This window comes from Takifugu rubripes, chromosome 19, assembly GCF_901000725.2.
Source record: "Takifugu rubripes chromosome 19, fTakRub1.2, whole genome shotgun sequence".
Taxonomy (NCBI): Eukaryota; Metazoa; Chordata; class Actinopteri; order Tetraodontiformes; family Tetraodontidae; genus Takifugu; species Takifugu rubripes.
The window spans coordinates 1,397,714-1,415,460 of record NC_042303.1 but is presented as its reverse complement, the minus strand read 5'-3'; the positions used below and the strand labels follow the sequence as shown (position 1 = coordinate 1,415,460).

General features: G+C 56.9%; 3 protein-coding genes across 12 annotated transcripts in view; all 3 read right to left on the bottom strand.

Moving 5' to 3' along the window:
* The window catches only part of LOC101061228 (monoacylglycerol lipase abhd6-A-like), a 3,058-nt gene extending 379 nt beyond the window's left edge, over positions 1 to 2,679 (bottom strand). The window contains exons 1-9 of one of the 2 annotated variants that reach the window (XM_011617526.2): positions 2,453 to 2,679; positions 1,440 to 1,555; positions 1,209 to 1,368; positions 1,015 to 1,128; positions 809 to 941; positions 578 to 735; positions 430 to 484; positions 220 to 320; positions 1 to 48 (exon numbers count right to left, since the gene is read on the bottom strand). The exon at positions 1 to 48 is cut by the window's left edge and continues 379 nt beyond it. In XM_011617526.2, coding sequence (XP_011615828.2) covers positions 1 to 48; positions 220 to 320; positions 430 to 484; positions 578 to 735; positions 809 to 941; positions 1,015 to 1,128; positions 1,209 to 1,368; positions 1,440 to 1,555; positions 2,453 to 2,542 — 975 coding nt within the window. In that variant the 5' untranslated portion in view covers positions 2,543 to 2,679. Of the gene's footprint in view, positions 49 to 219; positions 321 to 429; positions 485 to 577; positions 736 to 808; positions 942 to 1,014; positions 1,129 to 1,208; positions 1,369 to 1,439; positions 1,556 to 2,447 lie in introns of both variants that reach the window. The other variant, XM_003976558.3, reaches the window with a different exon arrangement.
* The window catches only part of LOC105418562 (WW domain-binding protein 11-like), a 1,118,483-nt gene that overhangs the window by 298,796 nt on the left and 801,940 nt on the right, over positions 1 to 17,747 (bottom strand). The gene's annotated exons all lie outside the window — the stretch shown is intronic.
* On the bottom strand, positions 3,530 to 16,818 carry lmcd1 (LIM and cysteine-rich domains 1). Of its 2 annotated transcripts, none has more exons than XM_003976564.3 (7): positions 16,091 to 16,818; positions 5,853 to 5,938; positions 5,479 to 5,734; positions 5,237 to 5,386; positions 4,937 to 5,134; positions 4,590 to 4,808; positions 3,530 to 4,507 (listed from the first exon to the last, which is right to left on the bottom strand). In XM_003976564.3, exons 1-7 carry the CDS (start codon positions 16,268 to 16,270, stop codon positions 4,364 to 4,366), a joined length of 1,233 nt encoding a protein of 410 aa, XP_003976613.2. In that variant the 5' UTR covers positions 16,271 to 16,818; the 3' UTR covers positions 3,530 to 4,363. The 2 variants fall into 2 exon arrangements, with proteins under 2 accessions (XP_003976613.2, XP_011615826.2); XM_011617524.2 differs by lacking the exon at positions 16,091 to 16,818 and adding an exon at positions 6,432 to 7,108.

The window sequence follows — 17,747 nt, the reverse complement described above, 5'->3', positions numbered from 1 at the left end:
GTTCGGCAGCGCTTCCTGCAGCACCGTTGCCCCGGAAACGTGCACCACCTGATGGCCGACACAAGTTTATTAGCAATAAACAACACGACCATTAGTTTTCTCCCTGCTTGGAACCGGTGATATTAGCTGATATTAAAGTTCGTGTTTTAACCGTGTTTAAAGGAACCGGGTATATTTGGTTCTGTTTGGTGTTGGAACGGTCCGTTTGCAGCGTCCTACCTGGTCCTCCTTCCCCCAGATCACCTGCGCTGGTGCTGTGATCAGATGCAAGCTGTCCTGCAGCGAGTGGCGAGACTTTTCTCCTACGATCTCCTTGAACACTGAACCCCACACACACACACACACACACACACACACACACGGGTTGGAGAAGGCTGGTGCTGCTAACCCCATGCTGGAACCAAACAAGGATAATGGGATGCTTCTGACCTTCTTTGTAGAAGTTGTTGTTGGGGATTCTGTTGCTAAGGAGACCCTTCATGGCCTGAGATTAGAAACGCAGCTCGTAAACATCCGTGTTTCCGTAACAGAAGGCGGAGTAAATCAAGAGGCCCTGAATTGAGGCCCAGCGGAGTACCTGCCGGGGCAGATTGGGCCGGTTGTAGCAGCAGAGAGCCAGCATGTCCTCCAGCTCCTGGATCGTGGAGGGGATCAGAGGGATCTGCTGCTCTTGCTGACTCTGCTCCATGTTCCTGAGATGGTTGATGAACTTGGTTTCTTTAGGGTAAACCAGACCTGGAGGATGGACCAAAAACACACTTTGAGTCCCGAGGTTGACGCTGGCTCGTGGATCAGACGCCTGCCGGACCTGCGGGGCAAATCAGAGTGAGGCTGGAGAGCTGCGTGGGGTAGGTGGCGGCGTAGACGCCGGCGACGTTCCCGCCCATCGATGCCCCGGCCAGATGGAAGGGTCTTTGATCCAGACCGACGCTCCGCACAAACTGCAGACGGGGGGGGGGGGGGGGGGTCACATGATCACAGCTTAGACACCTGGGACAATTTAGCACTCCTAACCTGGTGGATCCTGAAGACCTGACCCTGGATGCTGTAGTCCTCCACCCCTGTGCGACTGGTCCCCTCGTGGCCCGGCATGTCCACGCACACCACGTGCTGGTTTCTGGGAAGGTGCTGGGAAAGAAAAACACTCCAGTGCTTAAACTAATACGTGTGTTTGTGCGTGTGTGTGTGTGCGTGTGTGTGTGTGTTACCGTGACTAAAGGCAGCCACATGTCCTTGTTGGCAGAGAAGCCGTGCAGCAGCAGGATCGACGGTGTGGCGCCCCCTGGTGTTCCGCGGCTGGAATAACAGAAGCGGTAACTTCCGCTGTAGGAGAACCGGACCACCAGCCCCAGCCTCCAGCGCCAGTACCTGGTCAGGATTATTGGCAGTGAGAACGGGACTGACCCGGAATGACTCCAGGATCAGGAGTTTGGCTTTACCAGTTGTAGGCCTTCAGGAGGGCTCCAGGCCAGAACCAGTAGGCCAGGAACAAGCTGAGGACCAGCACGAGCAGAACACCTCCAGACAGCATCAGCAGCTCCATCTCCGCACACGTCTGCAGAAGAACACGCACATGAAGTCTGATTCTGATCGATGTGGCCAGAGGGAGGGAGCGGCACCAGCGGGGCCGGGTCGGTTTCACGGTCTCATCTCTCTGCTGAGCACAGTTGGAGCCATTGTGGGATCCTCACTGTTAGCGGTTGCTAAGATGATGCTAATGTATTTTTACTGCTGGTTTGGTCATAAACTGGTGGGCAATGATGGCTGAAGTCCAACTCTGGAGCCGGGAGAGGGTGGAGAGTTCTCCGGGGCTCTAAAGTACTTCCTGAATACTTCGTCCAGACCTGAACTTGGGGAACTCTTCCTCTGTCAGACGAGTGGGGACTTCCTCTCACATCATCATCATCGTTTCTAAAGTACAGGACATGTGACACATCCTCTAAAGTCATGATGAAAGAAGCATTATGAAATATGCTCCCTGTTGTGAAACACCACCGTAGCATAATTGCACCTCAATGGCTACATTGTAAAATCTTTTATCTTTTTTAACTGTTTCATAATCTATTTCATAATGTTGGTGTCAGCAGACCGTTTGGATTAGTCTAAAGATCCAAATCCAATCCAAAAACCACGCTGACGTCATTAAAATGGGTTTATTTGGGGAAAATCTCAAACACTGACCACATAAAGCAGCACGTATGTTAACGTATTGGTTTGGAAATCCTGTGGATTTCCCCCTAAGGTTTATGCATGGCGCTCTCCTAGACACCAGACCTGTCAGATGCAAAGTGAGAACTTGTCAGGAACAAGCATTCTGTCTAAACATCACATGCTGAAGCGTTAATTCTGAAAGAGACAATTAAAACGCCACTGGGCGGTGACGTCACGGCCCACCGGCCGTATAGATGTATACATTTTTGCGTAAATGAGGAGGAAAGGCACAGTACCTGACCTGTGGAGGTTGCCAGCCAGTGAAGACTGTCCTCCATTCGGTCGGCTCTTCCTCCTCCCCTTTAACCCACATTACGCAACAGCCTTTCATCCGCCTTTAAAGGGCACGTGCTGCGTTCAGGGACCGTCGGCGCAAAAGCGACTGAGGCTGCAGGGCCGCCGTTCTCTCACACGAGGGCGCCGCGTGCTCCTTAGAAAGGAAAATCGAACTCAGCTGCTGCCGCGGACACCGGGAGCCCGACTCCCGGGGCCCGACTCCCGGAGCCCGACTCCCGGGGCCCGACTCCCGGGGCCCGACTCCCGGGGCCCGACTCCCGGGGCCCAACTCCCGGGGCAGCTGGAGACCGAGCCTGATTCCGGTGGTCTCACCTGTCGGGGAGAGCGGGTTAATCGTCTGCCGGGTCCTGTCGGCCGGGTCGGAGTCCGATTCCTGCACTGATCTGTAACCGTGGCGCCCGTGGGAGCGTAGGTCAGGAGGGTCAACGCACTCACATGTTCAGGTCCTAAGAACTCATATAACCGACCCTGTCTCCTCCAGGCTAGTGTACCATCTTATATTTTACACTTTAAACACTTTTGTCCTGAAACTTCCCCACTAAAGCCCTTCGATAAAGCATGTTTAAATTCTGTTGGTTCCTGGGTTTGATTTGGATGCCTCCCCTGCTGCAGGGTGTGTGTAATAATAATAATAATAATAATCTGGATAGGAAGGTGATCTTTGAACGGCTATAAAAAGCCGTGAATCATACAAACACGTCTCTCTTTGGGGCTAAAAATATCCTTTTCCTTTTGATTCAGAGGGAGATGGGTGATGGAATCAAGCTGGAATGCTGCAGGAGAAACCATGGAAATAGTCCTCATTACTCAACAAGTATGTCAACACACACCCACACACACACACACACACGCACACCTCTGTGATCTCATGGCACATAATCCCTGACTATTCCTAACAAAAACAGGGTGAGGAAATTGGGCCTTTGAATAATAACACGCTTACATTCACTGGAAGGTAAGAGATGAACATCCGGCGGGTTAAAGCTGCTCCCTAAAGTTACGTGTAAACGACAACTGTGGTTGAATCAAATCGGATTTTTATTCCAAACAGAAACAGGATGAGACAGAGGGACAGAAGTTCCTGAAGGGAAGCAGCGACGTGCCAACCCAATGGAAACATGCACCGTAATCTGATGTTATTGATCCCTGCAGGTGAACAGGTAGCCTTTTTTAGGTTCTTTTCATACATGCTGCAACTTAAACAACAACAACAACAACAACAAAGCGTCCAGAAGCACCTATGACATCATCCTCTCGCAGTCAGGTGGTATCACTTTTGTTTGCGCTCCACTTTCCAGTTTACTTTCCTTCTTAGTCTTTTTTAACTTGCGCTCATCTCGATGTGGCATTTAATCCCAAATCAGAGGTTTCGGAATATTCTGCTATTGGCAAACCTGATTTTAGAGCACACAACAGCATAGCAGCAGTAAAGGTGTGTGTGTGTGTGTGTGTGTGTGTGTGTGTGTGTGTGTGCGTGCGTGCGTGTGTGTGTGTGTTGCTGCGTCTCTCCTGCTGTTCCAGTTTTCTGAGGTTTGGTTCAACAGCCGTTTTAACTGCACCTAAAGGGACGTGAGAGGGAACGCGTCCCGCCGGCGTCTCCGCGCCCACACCCTTAAACACACAGTGAACGCATCACGGCGGCTCTTTCTGAAGCTCCAGGTGGGCCTGAGGGAGGGTTAGAAACATCCTCGCGCAGCATTCTGCTCCGTCTGCTGGATCTACCGGTCAATCATGAGGCGTCTTGAACACGTTTGCCCCCGTTAAACTGGACTAAATCTATATTTGAACCACTCGAAATGAAAGAAACTGGCCCCCGATGAGGGCCTCTCGCCTTTAAACATGGATATCGCCGTATTTAGAATGCTGGCGTCAGGGCGGAGGGCTCCGTCTGGTGCTGGCACGGACGCTCCAGGCTCTGCCCGCACCTCCAGCAGCAGCCGTGCTGGTGGTGCCACCTTCGGCCGTCTCCTCCCGTGTGGAACGCCTGGCCGACGATGAGCTGAGGGGAAAGAAAGAGGGTGATGGGGCGGCGGCATCGGCTGAAACGGGCACCAGAGACGTCAGTCGAAGACGCCAGTCACCTCGTCGCAGCCGCAGCAGCGAGGCCAGACGCTCTCGCAGTAGTGCCGCCCACAGAACAGCTTCTGATTGGCCCAGAAGTAAACCAGGTCCACCAGCCCCTGGCCGCACACTGAGCAGGCGAAGCAGCCGGGATGCCACAGGGCGCCGTGGTAGCCGGCGCGCTCCGCATAGACAGCCAGACTCTCCTTGGGAACGTCGCCCTGGCAACCGCTACAGCGCTACGGAGAGAGAGGAAGGCGGAGTCAGACTTTGGGGTAAATACCACCCCGCGTTGACCCCGGGGCGACCCCGCGTTGACCCCGGGGCGACCCCGCGTTGACCCCGCGTTGACCCCGCGTTGACTCACATATTCCGTCTTGGTGCTCTGGTGGGTTCCATTGGCGGAGCCGCCAGTAGAAGGGGGAGAGCCATGGTCGGCGCCGTCTTTGAGCTGTCGTTGGGCGGCGGCTTCGCTCAGAGCTCCGCCCTCGCCAGGCAAGGCCACCTCGCCGACCCCCAGCACCTCCTCTTTGTAGCGCTTCACAAAGAGCAGCAGGGAGGAAATCTGCAAGAGGTCGAGAAGAGGTCAAATGACCACGAGGGAAGCGCCGCGCGCCACCGCTACGCTACGCTACGCAACGCGTTCACGGCGTAAAGAGCGGAGCACCTCCTCCTCACTGGCCAGGCTCTGGCACTTCATGGGGTCCTGGTCGTAGACAGGAAGCTGGGTGAGGAGCTTCCTGCGGCGCTGCAGCGCTCCAGCCGTCCCCGCGACGGGACGCTGGCCTTCCGGGATGAGCTGCATGAACTGCATGGCCTGAGGGGAAGAAGAGGAGCGCCCAATAATCCCTCGCCGATTCCACGAGGCGCGGGCGACACGGTTGCCCCGGCGATACGAAGGTCACTCACCAGCGTCTGGTTGAGGCCGGCCGGCGCCCAGTCGTAGGTGGTGGTGTTGAAGGTGGGGTCCTTGCGGGACACCACCGGGTTGGTCACGATCATGCGGTTCCTCTTGTACGTGCGCAGGCCTCCCCCGCCCTTCACCTTGGTGGTTAAATGGGAGCAGGGCGAGCCCGCGAGCAGGCGCCCCATGTGCTGGTCGTCTTCGGCGTCGCCCCCCGGGACGTGGTCCACGCCGCTGCAGCCGCAGGTCACGCAGGCCTTACTGCAAGGGGGGGGCGTGGGGGGGGGTCAGAGGAGGACAGAAAAACCAGTTTAGCCCAGCCAAGAACCAAAGTTCCAGCTCTTGATGATGGAACCGGTAACCAAAGAGTGGTGCTGACCTCCAGGGATGAGGCTGGAACCCAGAGCAGCAGCCGTTACACCCCAGGCACCCGGACGCCCCTCCCGTCCTCTGCTGTCCACACATCTGAGAAGAGACGGGACAGCGTCACCGTTGCCCAGTTGGCTCCAGCTGAGCCCCGTCCTAGTGTCTGCGGTACGCCGGTACAGGTAATCCAGGGGGATTTATCAAGCGCCCCTGACAGCAGACTGGACACGAAGCAGACAGAACCGGACCTCCACAGGGTCGCGTCATCTCCCCGGAGGGTCTCCAGGCTGCCCCACCACTGTTCTAAAATATCCACCCCTGTTTGCTAAGAGCTTTGGAATTAATCAAATGCTGCGTTTTCCCTCGTGGAGCTAATAAATATTTGCACTGGTGTTTGGATTTGCCTCGGAGTCTTTTGGATCAGGTCCGGGCAGAGAGGTTTTCAGCTTCCCTCAGTGGGCGAGCACAAAAAAGGCAGCGGACAACACACACACACACACACACACACACACAGGATGATGTCATTGTTCCACCCAGTGAAATCAACACCAACCGACCAACATTCCCGTCATCCCAACACCTAATTATTCACCTCCTCAGGAGCAGCGTGGACATTTAGCCCAGACGGTGCTGATCTTCCCATAGGTGGGAACTACAAAGGTCTTGCTAAGGATGTCCTGAAAATGACGTCCAACGTGTCCCGTTGCCTGTCCTGCCTCATGTTCTGGGCTCTCTGGTTCCTCAGCACCGGTGATCCATCTCACATGGGGCCAGATTTAAAGCGTGTTCCTCTCCCACCGGCTAGAACTGGCTTTACTCCTTCAACGTGTCACGACAGCTCCTCCGGGATGTGTCACGCACACACGCAAAGTGAGGACATTTGAGAAAGTGAGGACATTTTGGCCGGTCTTCCAATTTTAAAGGTGTGTTTAAAACCTGGGTTTAAGGTTGACGATAGCACTGGGTTGAGGTCAGGGGTCAGGGGTCAGGGTTAGAGGATTAGCTGTGGAGGGTTAGGAGCTGGGGGGTGCATTATGTCTATGGAAGTCCTCACAAATATAGAAATCCAATAGTGAGTGTGGCTGTGTGTTAGATGCAGAGGGCAACAACAGTGAGGAGAAGGCTGAAAGTCTCTGGCAGGACACCTGATGACGGCTCTGCTAAAACAGTCGACCGGTGTCCAGGATTCATCCGTCCGCAGCGCTCAGCCAAGCCAGCTCCACAAATATGTGAGCACAATAGCCGTCACCTGTTGCCCCCCCAGATCAGGGGCGCCAGGAGGAGGAACGCCAGGAGGAGGAACGCCCGAGGAGGAACGCCAGGAGGAGGAACGGCATGAGGAGGAACGGCATGAGGAGGAACGCCCGAGGAGGAACGCCAGGAGGAGGAACGCCAGGAGGAGGAACGCCACGAGGAGGAACGCCAGGAGGAGGAACGCCACGAGGAGGAACGCCAGGAGGAGGAACGCCCGAGGAGGAACGCCACGAGGAGGAACGCCAGGAGGAGGAACGCCAGGAGGAGGAACGCCACGATGAGGAACGCCAGGAGGAGGAACGCCACGGGGAGGAACGCCCGAGGAGGAACGCCAGGAGGAGGAACGCCTGGAGGAGGAACGCCACGAGGAGGAACGCCAGGAGGAGGAACGCCAGGAGGAGGAACGCCACGAGGAGGAACGCCACGATGAGGAACGGCACGAGGAGGAACGCCACGAGGAGGAACGCCACGAGGAGGAACGCCACGAGGAGGAACGCCCGAGGAGGAACGCCAGGAGGAGGAACGCCCGAGGAGGAACGCCAGGAGGAGGAACGCCACGAGGAGGAACGCCAGGAGGAGGAACGCCAGGAGGAGGAACGCCACGATGAGGAACGCCAGGAGGAGGAACGCCAGGAGGAGGAACGCCACGAGGAGGAACGCCCGAGGAGGAACGGCATGAGGAGGAACGGCATGAGGAGGAACGCCAGGAGGAGGAACGCCAGGAGGAGGAACGCCACGAGGAGGAACGCCAGGAGGAGGAACGCCAGGAGGAGGAACGCCAGGAGGAGGAACGCCCGAGGAGGAACGCCACGAGGAGGAACGCCACGAGGAGGAACGCCCGAGGAGGAACGCCACGAGGAGGAACGCCAGGAGGAGGAACGCCAGGAGGAGGAACGCCCGAGGAGGAACGCCAGGAGGAGGAACGCCAGGAGGAGGAACGCCACGAGGAGGAACGCCCGAGGAGGAACGCCAGGAGGAGGAACGCCAGGAGGAGGAACGGCATGAGGAGGAACGCCCGAGGAGGAACGCCAGGAGGAGGAACGCCAGGAGGAGGAACGCCACGAGGAGGAACGCCAGGAGGAGGAACGCCACGAGGAGGAACGCCAGGAGGAGGAACGCCCGAGGAGGAACGCCACGAGGAGGAACGCCAGGAGGAGGAACGCCAGGAGGAGGAACGCCACGATGAGGAACGCCAGGAGGATGAACGCCACGGGGAGGAACGCCCGAGGAGGAACGCCAGGAGGAGGAACGCCTGGAGGAGGAACGCCACGAGGAGGAACGCCAGGAGGAGGAACGCCAGGAGGAGGAACGCCACGAGGAGGAACGCCACGATGAGGAACGGCACGAGGAGGAACGCCACGAGGAGGAACGCCACGAGGAGGAACGCCACGAGGAGGAACGCCCGAGGAGGAACGCCAGGAGGAGGAACGCCCGAGGAGGAACGCCAGGAGGAGGAACGCCACGAGGAGGAACGCCAGGAGGAGGAACGCCAGGAGGAGGAACGCCACGATGAGGAACGCCAGGAGGAGGAACGCCAGGAGGAGGAACGCCACGAGGAGGAACGCCCGAGGAGGAACGCCAGGAGGAGGAACGCCAGGAGGAGGAACGCCCGAGGAGGAACGCCACGATGAGGAACGCCAGGAGGAGGAACGCCCGAGGAGGAACGCCAGGAGGAGGAACGCCAGGAGGAGGAACGCCACGATGAGGAACGCCAGGAGGAGGAACGCCACGATGAGGAACGCCACGAGGAGGAACGCCCGAGGAGGAACGCCACGATGAGGAACGCCAGGAGGAGGAACGCCAGGAGGAGGAACGCCACGAGGAGGAACGCCACGAGGAGGAACGCCACGAGGAGGAACGCCACGAGGAGGAACGCCAGGAGGAGGAACGCCAGGAGGAGGAATGGCACGAGGAGGAACGCCAGGAGGAGGAACGCCACGAGGAGGAACGGCACGAGGAGGAACGCCAGGAGGAGGAACGCCACGAGGAGGAACGCCCGAGGAGGAACGGCACGAGGAGGAACGCCAGGAGGAGGAACGCCACGAAGAGGAACGCCACGAGGAGGAACGCCACGAGGAGGAACGCCAGGAGGAGGAACGCCAGGAGGAACGCCCGAGGAGGAACGCCACGAGGAGGAACGCCCGAGGAGGAACGCCAGGAGGAGGAACGCCAGGAGGAGGAACGCCAGGAGGAGGAACGCCAGGAGGAGGAACGCCACGATGAGGAACGCCAGGAGGAGGAACGCCACGGGGAGGAACGCCAGGAGGAGGAACGCCCGAGGAGGAACGCCACGAGGAGGAATGCCAGGAGGAGGAACGCCAGGAGGAGGAACGCCCAAGGAGGAACGCTACGAGGAGGAACGCCCGAGGAGGAACGGCATGAGGAGGAACGCCACGAGGAGGAACGCCAGGAGGAGGAACGCCCAAGGAGGAACGCCACGAGGAGGAATGCCCGAGGAGGAACGGCATGAGGAGGAACGCCACGAGGAGGAACGCCACGATGAGGAACGCCCAAGGAGGAACGCCACGAGGAGGAATGCCAGGAGGAGGAACGCCACGAGGAGGAACGCCAGGAGGAGGAACGCCCAAGGAGGAACGCCACGAGGAGGAACGCCCAAGGAGGAACGCCACGAGGAGGAACGCCACGAGGAGGAACGCCACGATGAGGAACGCCCGAGGAACCTGCCTCCTGCTCACAGCGTCCCGGAACGGTGTCCACAAACAGGACTCGCCGGATCATGCATGTTATGGATGTGGGAGGACTGGAGGGGAGGACAGATGAGTGTGTGTTGCTGGGTCTGATGGGTCAGGATGGAGACAGCAGGAGCAGGAGGAGGAGCAGGAGCAGGAGCAGGAGAAGGAGAAGGAGAAGGAGCAGGAGGAAGAGGAGGAGCAGGAGGAGGAGGAGGAGGAGGAGAAGGAAGGAGGAGCAGGAGCAGGAGGAGAGGTTGTGAAGCCCTCAGGAGCAGGCTGACGGGAGCAGGAGGAGAACACCTTTGAGGAGGAAGAAGCTGGACTTCGTGGTGCTTCTCTGGGAGGGGGGGTCAGATGGGACTCAGATGTGAGTGAGCTCAGAGGTGATTCAGAAGTTCTTCAGCACGACTGAGGAGAAACACTCAATGACAAATGATGATAAATATGACTCCCCCCCAGTTCTGACCATTTTTGGTTCCCCTGGATTTATTGCCCAGTAACGCTGGTGGAACATTAACCCTGACATTAGCGCGCTGATGTCATCTGGGAGACATCAAAAATCACTTCTGAGACCATAAAAAGCAGCAACAACAACTGTTTCCTGAGAGGTTTTTATACAGACATCGGAGCTCTGAGGGAAAGAGGACATGAGAGTCCTCACAGCTCCCAACATCTGACCTCGGTAGAGACCATCCGCTTTGTTTTAACGCTGAACTTCAGCAGCAGAGAACATCTCACGGCTGGATTAGAAATGAACAGAAGAGAGAAATGCATTTTTTAGCAATGAGGGGGCTCTAAATTTAGCAGGATGATAAGTGGAGAATGATTCAGTCATTCCAAGCACGTCAGCAATGCCAGGGGGAGACGGTCAGATAAGGAGCTGGAGGTCAGATAAGGAGCTGGAGGTCAGATAAGGAGCTGGAGGTCAGATAAGGAGCTGGAGGTCAGATAAGGAGCTGGAGGTCAGCGAGGGGGAGACGGTCAGATAAGGAGCTGGAGGTCAGATAAGGAGCTGGAGGTCAGCGAGGTGGAGACGGTCAGATAAGGAGCTGGAGGTCAGATAAGGAGCTGGAGGTCAGCGAGGGGGAGACGGTCAGATAAGGAGCTGGAGGTCAGATAAGGAGCTGGAGGTCAGCGAGGGGGAGACGGTCAGATAAGGAGCTGGAGGTCAGATAAGGAGCTGGAGGTCAGATAAGGAGCTGGAGGTCAGCGAGGGGGAGACGGTCAGATAAGGAGCTGGAGGTCAGATAAGGAGCTGGAGGTCAGCGAGGGGGAGACGGTCAGATAAGGAGCTGGAGGTCAGATAAGGAGCTGGAGGTCAGCGAGGTGGAGACGGTCAGATAAGGAGCTGGAGGTCAGATAAGGAGCTGGAGGTCAGCGAGGGGGAGACGGTCAGATAAGGAGCTGGAGGTCAGATAAGGAGCTGGAGGTCAGCGAGGGGGAGACGGTCAGATAAGGAGCTGGAGGTCAGATAAGGAGCTGGAGGTCAGCGAGGGGGAGACGGTCAGATAAGGAGCTGGAGGTCAGATAAGGAGCTGGAGGTCAGCGAGGGGGAGACGGTCAGATAAGGAGCTGGAGGTCAGATAAGGAGCTGGAGGTCAGCGAGGGGGAGACGGTCAGATAAGGAGCTGGAGGTCAGATAAGGAGCTGGAGGTCAGCGAGGGGGGAGACGGTCAGATAAGGAGCTGGAGGTCAGATAAGGAGCTGGAGGTCAGCGAGGGGGAGAAGGTCAGATAAGGAGCTGGAGGTCAGATAAGGAGCTGGAGGTCAGCGAGGGGGAGACGGTCAGATAAGGAGCTGGAGGTCAGCGAGGGGGAGACGGTCAGATAAGGAGCTGGAGGTCAGATAAGGAGCTGGAGGTCAGCGAGGGGGAGACGGTCAGATAAGGAGCTGGAGGTCAGATAAGGAGCTGGAGGTCAGCGAGGGGGAGACGGTCAGATAAGGAGCTGGAGGTCAGATAAGGAGCTGGAGGTCAGCGAGGTGGAGACGGTCAGATAAGGAGCTGGAGGTCAGATAAGGAGCTGGAGGTCAGCGAGGGGGAGACGGTCAGATAAGGAGCTGGAGGTCAGATAAGGAGCTGGAGGTCAGATAAGGAGCTGGAGGTCAGCGAGGTGGAGACGGTCAGATAAGGAGCTGGAGGTCAGATAAGGAGCTGGAGGTCAGCGAGGGGGGAACGGTCAGATAAGGAGCCGGAGGTCAGCGAGGGGGGAACGATCAGATAAGGAGCTGGAGGTCAGATAAGGAGCTGGAGGTCAGCGAGGTGGAGACGGTCAGATAAGGAGCTGGAGGTCAGATAAGGAGCTGGAGGTCAGCGAGGGGGGAACGGTCAGATAAGGAGCCGGAGGTCAGCGAGGGGGAAGTCAGCGAGGGGGGAACGGTCAGATAAGGAGCTGGAGGTCAGCGAGGGGGGAACGGTCAGATAAGGAGCTGGAGGTCAGATAAGGAGCCGGAGGTCAGCGAGGGGGGAACGGTCAGATAAGGAGCTGGAGGTCAGATAAGGAGCCGGAGGTCAGCGAGGTGGAGACGGTCAGATAAGGAGCTGGAGGTCAGCGAGGTGGAGACGGTCAGATAAGGAGCTGGAGGTCAGATAAGGAGCTGGAGGTCAGCGAGGGGGAACGGTCAGATAAGGACCTGGAGGTCAGCGAGGGGGGAACGGTCAGATAAGGAGCTGGAGGTCAGCGAGGGGGGAACGGTCAGATAAGGACCTGGAGGTCAGCGAGGGGGGAACGGTCAGATAAGGAGCTGGAGGTCAGATAAGGAGCCGGAGGTCAGCGAGGGGGGAACGGTCAGATAAGGAGCCGGAGGTCAGCGAGGGGGGAACGGTCAGATAAGGACCTGGAGGTCAGCGAGGGGGGAACGGTCAGATAAGGACCTGGAGGTCAGCGAGGGGGAACGGTCAGATAAGGAGCTGGAGGTCAGATAAGGAGCTGGAGGTCAGCGAGGGGGAACGGTCAGATAAGGACCTGGAGGTCAGCGAGGGGGGAACGGTCAGATAAGGAGCCGGAGGTCAGCGAGGGGGAACGGTCAGATAAGGACCTGGAGGTCAGATAAGGAGCCGGAGGTCAGCGAGGGGGGAACGGTCAGATAAGGAGCTGGAGGTCAGCGAGGGGGAACGGTCAGATAAGGAGCTGGAGGTCAGCGAGGCGGAAACGGTCAGATAAGGAGCTGGAGGTCAGTGAGGGGGAACGGTCAGATAAGGAGCTGGAGATCAGCGAGGGGGAGGTCAGCGAGGGGGAACGGTCAGATAAGGAGCTGGAGATCAGCGAGGGGGAGGTCAGCGAGGGGCAGGTCAGCGAGGGGGAGGTCAGCGAGGGGGAACGGTCAGATAAGGAGCTGGAGATCAGCGAGGGGGAGGTCAGTGAGGGGGAGGTCAGCGAGGGGGAACGGTCAGATAAGGAGCTGGAGATCAGCGAGGGGGAGGTCAGCGAGGGGGAGGTCAGCGAGGGGGAGGTCAGCGAGGGGGCCTCTGATCTGCTGGTTTCCTGTTTACCATCAACCACAGACGTGCTGCAGCCCTCCAGATATCGGCACTGTCTGACTCCATACATGATCTCCTCATCCCGCCCGCTGCTACGCGCACGTAAAGAGCACGTGAGCGCTGATCTAGGGCTCTATAAGAGGACTCAACAGGTCCCTCTAACCACTGATGCTGGTCTTGGTCTGGTCAGGAACTCTCCCAAAGAGCCTGAATGGCTGCTGGCTGCACCTTGGCTGGGTTATTTCCATCTTCCTGACCTCAGAGTTTCCAGCTCTGGGGGGCAAATGGAGCCGGGGGCTCAACCATGACAGGTGGTGCTGATCCGCAGGGTTAGATGAGCCTGGTGTGAGGGAGCCAGGGGCCAGAACGGACAGGGGGTCAGAAAGGACAGGGGCCAGAACGGACAGGGGGTCAGAAAGGACAGGGGCCAGAATGGACAGGGGGTCACGAAGGACAGGGGCCAGAACGGACAGGAGCCAGAACGGACAGGGGCCAGAACGGACAGGGGGTCAGAAAGGACAGGGGCCAGAACGGACAGGGGGTCAGAAAGGACAGGGGCCAGAATGGACAGAGGGTCACAAAGGACAGGGGCCAGAACGGACAGGAGCCAGAACGGACAGGGGCCAGAATGGAAAGAGGGTCACAAAGGACAGGGGCCAGAACGGACAGGGGGTCACGAAGGACAGGGGCCAGAACGGACAGGAGCCAGAACGGACAAAGGGGCCAGAACGGACAAAGGGGCCAGAACGGACAGGAGCCAGAACGGACAGAAGGTCACAAAGGACAGGGGCCAGAAGGGACAGGAGCCAGAACGGACAGAGGGTCACAAAGGAAAGGGGCCAGAACGGACAGGGGCCAGAACGGACAGAGGGTCACAAAGGAAAGGGGCCAGAACGGACAGGGGCCAGAACGGACAGGAGCCAGAACGGACAGGAGCCAGAACGGACAGGGGCCAGAACGGACAAAGGGGCCAGAACGGACAGGAGCCAGAACGGACAGAGGGTCACAAAGGACAGGGGCCAGAACGGACAGAGGGTCACAAAGGACAGGGGCCAGAACGGACAGGAGCCAGAACGGACAGGGGCCAGAACGGACAGGGGCCAGAACGGACAGAGGGTCACAAAGGACAGGGGCCAGAACGGACAGAGGGTCACAAAGGACAGGGGCCAGAACGGACAAAGGGGCCAGAACGGACAAAGGGGCCAGAACGGACAAAGGGGCCAGAACGGACAGGGGCCAGAACGAACCGGCTCAGAGAGAGATGAACACCAACACACCTGGACGGACGCTCCAGCTTCTGTGGTCATTTAAAGCAGATGTTGTCACGCTACTCATCAAAACTCCGTGGCTGCGGTGCATCGTTTGCCCTCTGACCTGTGACCTCTGACCTCCAGCTATGCCTCCGGTCCTGCCCTGCCCATACAGATGTTCCTGCCAATACAGATGTTCCTGCCCTACCATACGGATGCTCCTGCCCTGCCCATACAGATGTTCCTGTGCTGCCCATACAGATGTTCCTGCCCATACAGATGTTCCTGCCCATACAGATGTTCCTGCCAATACAGATGTTCCTGCCCTGTCCATACAGATGTTCCTGCCCTGCCAATACAGATGTTCCTGCCCTGCCCATACAGATGTTCCTGTGCTGCCCATACAATGTTCCTGCCCTGCCAATACAGATGTTCCTGCCCTGCCAATACAGATGTTCCTGCCCTGCCCATACAGATGTTCCTGTGCTGCCCATACAATGTTCCTGCCCTGCCAATACAGATGTAACTGCCCTGCCCATACAGATGTTCCTGCCCTGCCAATACAGATGTTCCTGTGCTGCCCATACAATGTTCCTGCCCTGCCAATACAGATGTAACTGCCCTGCCCATACAGATGTTCCTGCCCTGCCAATACAGATGTTCCTGCCCTGCCAATACAGATGTTCCTGCCCTGCCAATACAGATGTTCCTGTGCTGCCCATACAATGTTCCTGCCCTGCCAATACAGATGTTCCTGTGCTGCCCATACAATGTTCCTGCCCTGCCAATACAGATGTAACTGCCCTGCCCATACAGATGTTCCTGCCCTGCCAATACAGATGTTCCTGTGCTGCCCATACAATGTTCCTGCCCTGCCAATACAGATGTTCCTGTGCTGCCCATACAGATGTTCCTGCCCATACAATGTTCCTGCCCTGCCAATACAGATGTAACTGCCCTGCCCATACAGATGTTCCTGCCCTGCCAATACAGATGTTCCTGCCCTGCCAATACAGATGTTCCTGCCCTGCCAATACAGATGTTCCTGTGCTGCCCATACAATGTTCCTGCCCTGCCCATACAGATGTTCCTGTGCTGCCCATACAATGTTCCTGCCCTGCCAATACAGATGTAACTGCCCTGCCCATACAGATGTTCCTGCCCTGCCAATACAGATGTTCCTGTGCTGCCCATACAGATGTTCCTGCCCATACAATGTTCCTGCCCTGCCAATACAGATGTAACTGCCCTGCCCATACAGATGTTCCTGCCCTGCCAATACAGATGTTCCTGTGCTGCCCATACAATGTTCCTGCCCTGCCAATACAGATGTTCCTGTGCTGCCCATACAGATGTTCCTGCCCATACAATGTTCCTGCCCTGCCAATACAGATGTAACTGCCCTGCCCATACAGATGTTCCTGCCCTGCCAATACAGATGTTCCTGTGCTGCCCATACAATGTTCCTGCCCTGCCCATACAGATGTTCCTGCCCTGCCCATACAGATGTTCCTATCCATACAGATGTTCCTATCCATACAGATGTTCCTATCCATACAGATGTTCCTGCTCTTACCTTCCCCGTGGCCGAGCTCACATCCATGTCTGACTCTTCTGCTCCTGCTCCAACAGAACAATGGGCCCTTAAATTCCTCTCTGGTCGACCACACTTCCTCTCTGGCTCCGCCCACCGCGGGTCTGGTCGACCACACTTCCTCTCTGGCTCCGCCCACTGCCGTCCGGACTTCCAGACCATCCCAGCCACCAGACGAGCTGCCAAACCCGGTCCTCTCCCGTCGCTCCTCCTTTCCGCACCTTTCTCCCGTTTCTGGCGAGTTCTACTCTGCGACGTGGACCCAGCAGGTCTCTGGCGCCCCTGGATGTGCTCCAACACGCCCCTGAAGGGGAAACCAGCACGTTGTGGTTTCCAGGGAAACACGAGCTCCCCCCACCAGTTCCTCTCGCTCCGCTGGGCCGGCTGAGGAATGAAATCAGCCTGTTGTGCTGAATATCTCAGGCACCTCCTCCATTCTGAGAGGAGCCACGTTCAGGTTCTGGTGCAGAACCTTCCGCTCAGTCTCCCTCTCCAGCAGACGGGAACGCTTACCCGGGTCAGCGCGGATCAGTGTGTGGTTTTAATTTGGACGGGGGGTTCCCTGTCCGCTCCCCGTCGGCCATTCAGAGGAAACGGAGCAGAACTCCTCAGCCAATGGGGAGCACCGGGGCTTCCTCCCCTCCTCCTCAGGACTACAGCTCTGTTTGGAACATATGGGTGCGGGGAATCGAGCCCACAACCTCCACACCTGGCCGGGCTGCTGAGCACAAACACCTTCACAGCTTCTGGGCCACGTGGGAGCGCGGGTAAAGGCCAGCAGCGCCCCCTGCTGGACGCGGACACAACTACGGCGCACAAAACCTTTGATTTTTCAAAATAAAAACGCATTTTATGGACATTTCTGCCAAAATAGAGAAATGAAACACACAGTGACTTGCTCAGTAGTGATTATATTATTCTTTTATAGATATATATACATATATATATATATATAAAAAGACTTCATTGAGGAATCAATCATTTGTTCGGACAGTTTAGCGGAGTCGCAACAGTTCCAGCACCGTAAAAACACCGTGATCATTCAACACACTGCAGTTGGACTCTGGACAGACGGACAGACAGAGAGACAGACAGAGAGACAGACAGACAGACAGAGAGACAGACAGACGGGTCCTACATGGACTCATGATCAGCCAAAAGCAAACAAAAAAACCAGGGCTGTCGAAAGATTCCGACCTCAGATTCATGGCAGGGTCGCCGGCCTCATTAACCCTCGTTAGCTCCACAAAGACGAGGCTACTACCTACGTTGCATTTTATATCTTATTCTGTTTACTTGTGTCCTTTGTTGTGTCTTTGTCACACAAGAACTCTTAGTGCATAGAAGTTAACAAATTAGCCAGCATGTACTGCAAAAACTGACGTTGAGGAAAAGCACTTCTTTAAAATGTACCATTTTAACAAAGAGGTCTGAATTGAGAAGATTTAAAATTAACTCGGGCGGACATTATTACTCATTAATGCTAGTAAATTAAAATGACTTTAAGACGGAATAAAAAGCAGAAACTCAACATCAGTGTGGGAGGATGTGATGTTTCGCCTCCAGGGGGCAGCAAAAACGGTTCAAAACCATTTCCGTGGAATTTTGGCTCCAAAACTAAACATGAGATGTGGAAAAA

Coding starts and splice junctions, on each gene's coding strand:
- lmcd1 (XM_003976564.3), bottom strand. CDS start 16,270: ATGGTCTGGAAGTCCGGACGGCAGTGGGCGGAGCCAGAGAGGAAGTGT. Junction 5,387..5,478: donor CCGGCCTCAACCAGACGCTG/GTGAGTGACCTT, acceptor TCTTCCCCTCAG/GCCATGCAGTTCATGCAGCT. Junction 4,809..4,936: donor AGAGCACCAAGACGGAATAT/GTGAGTCAACGC, acceptor CTCTCTCCGTAG/CGCTGTAGCGGTTGCCAGGG.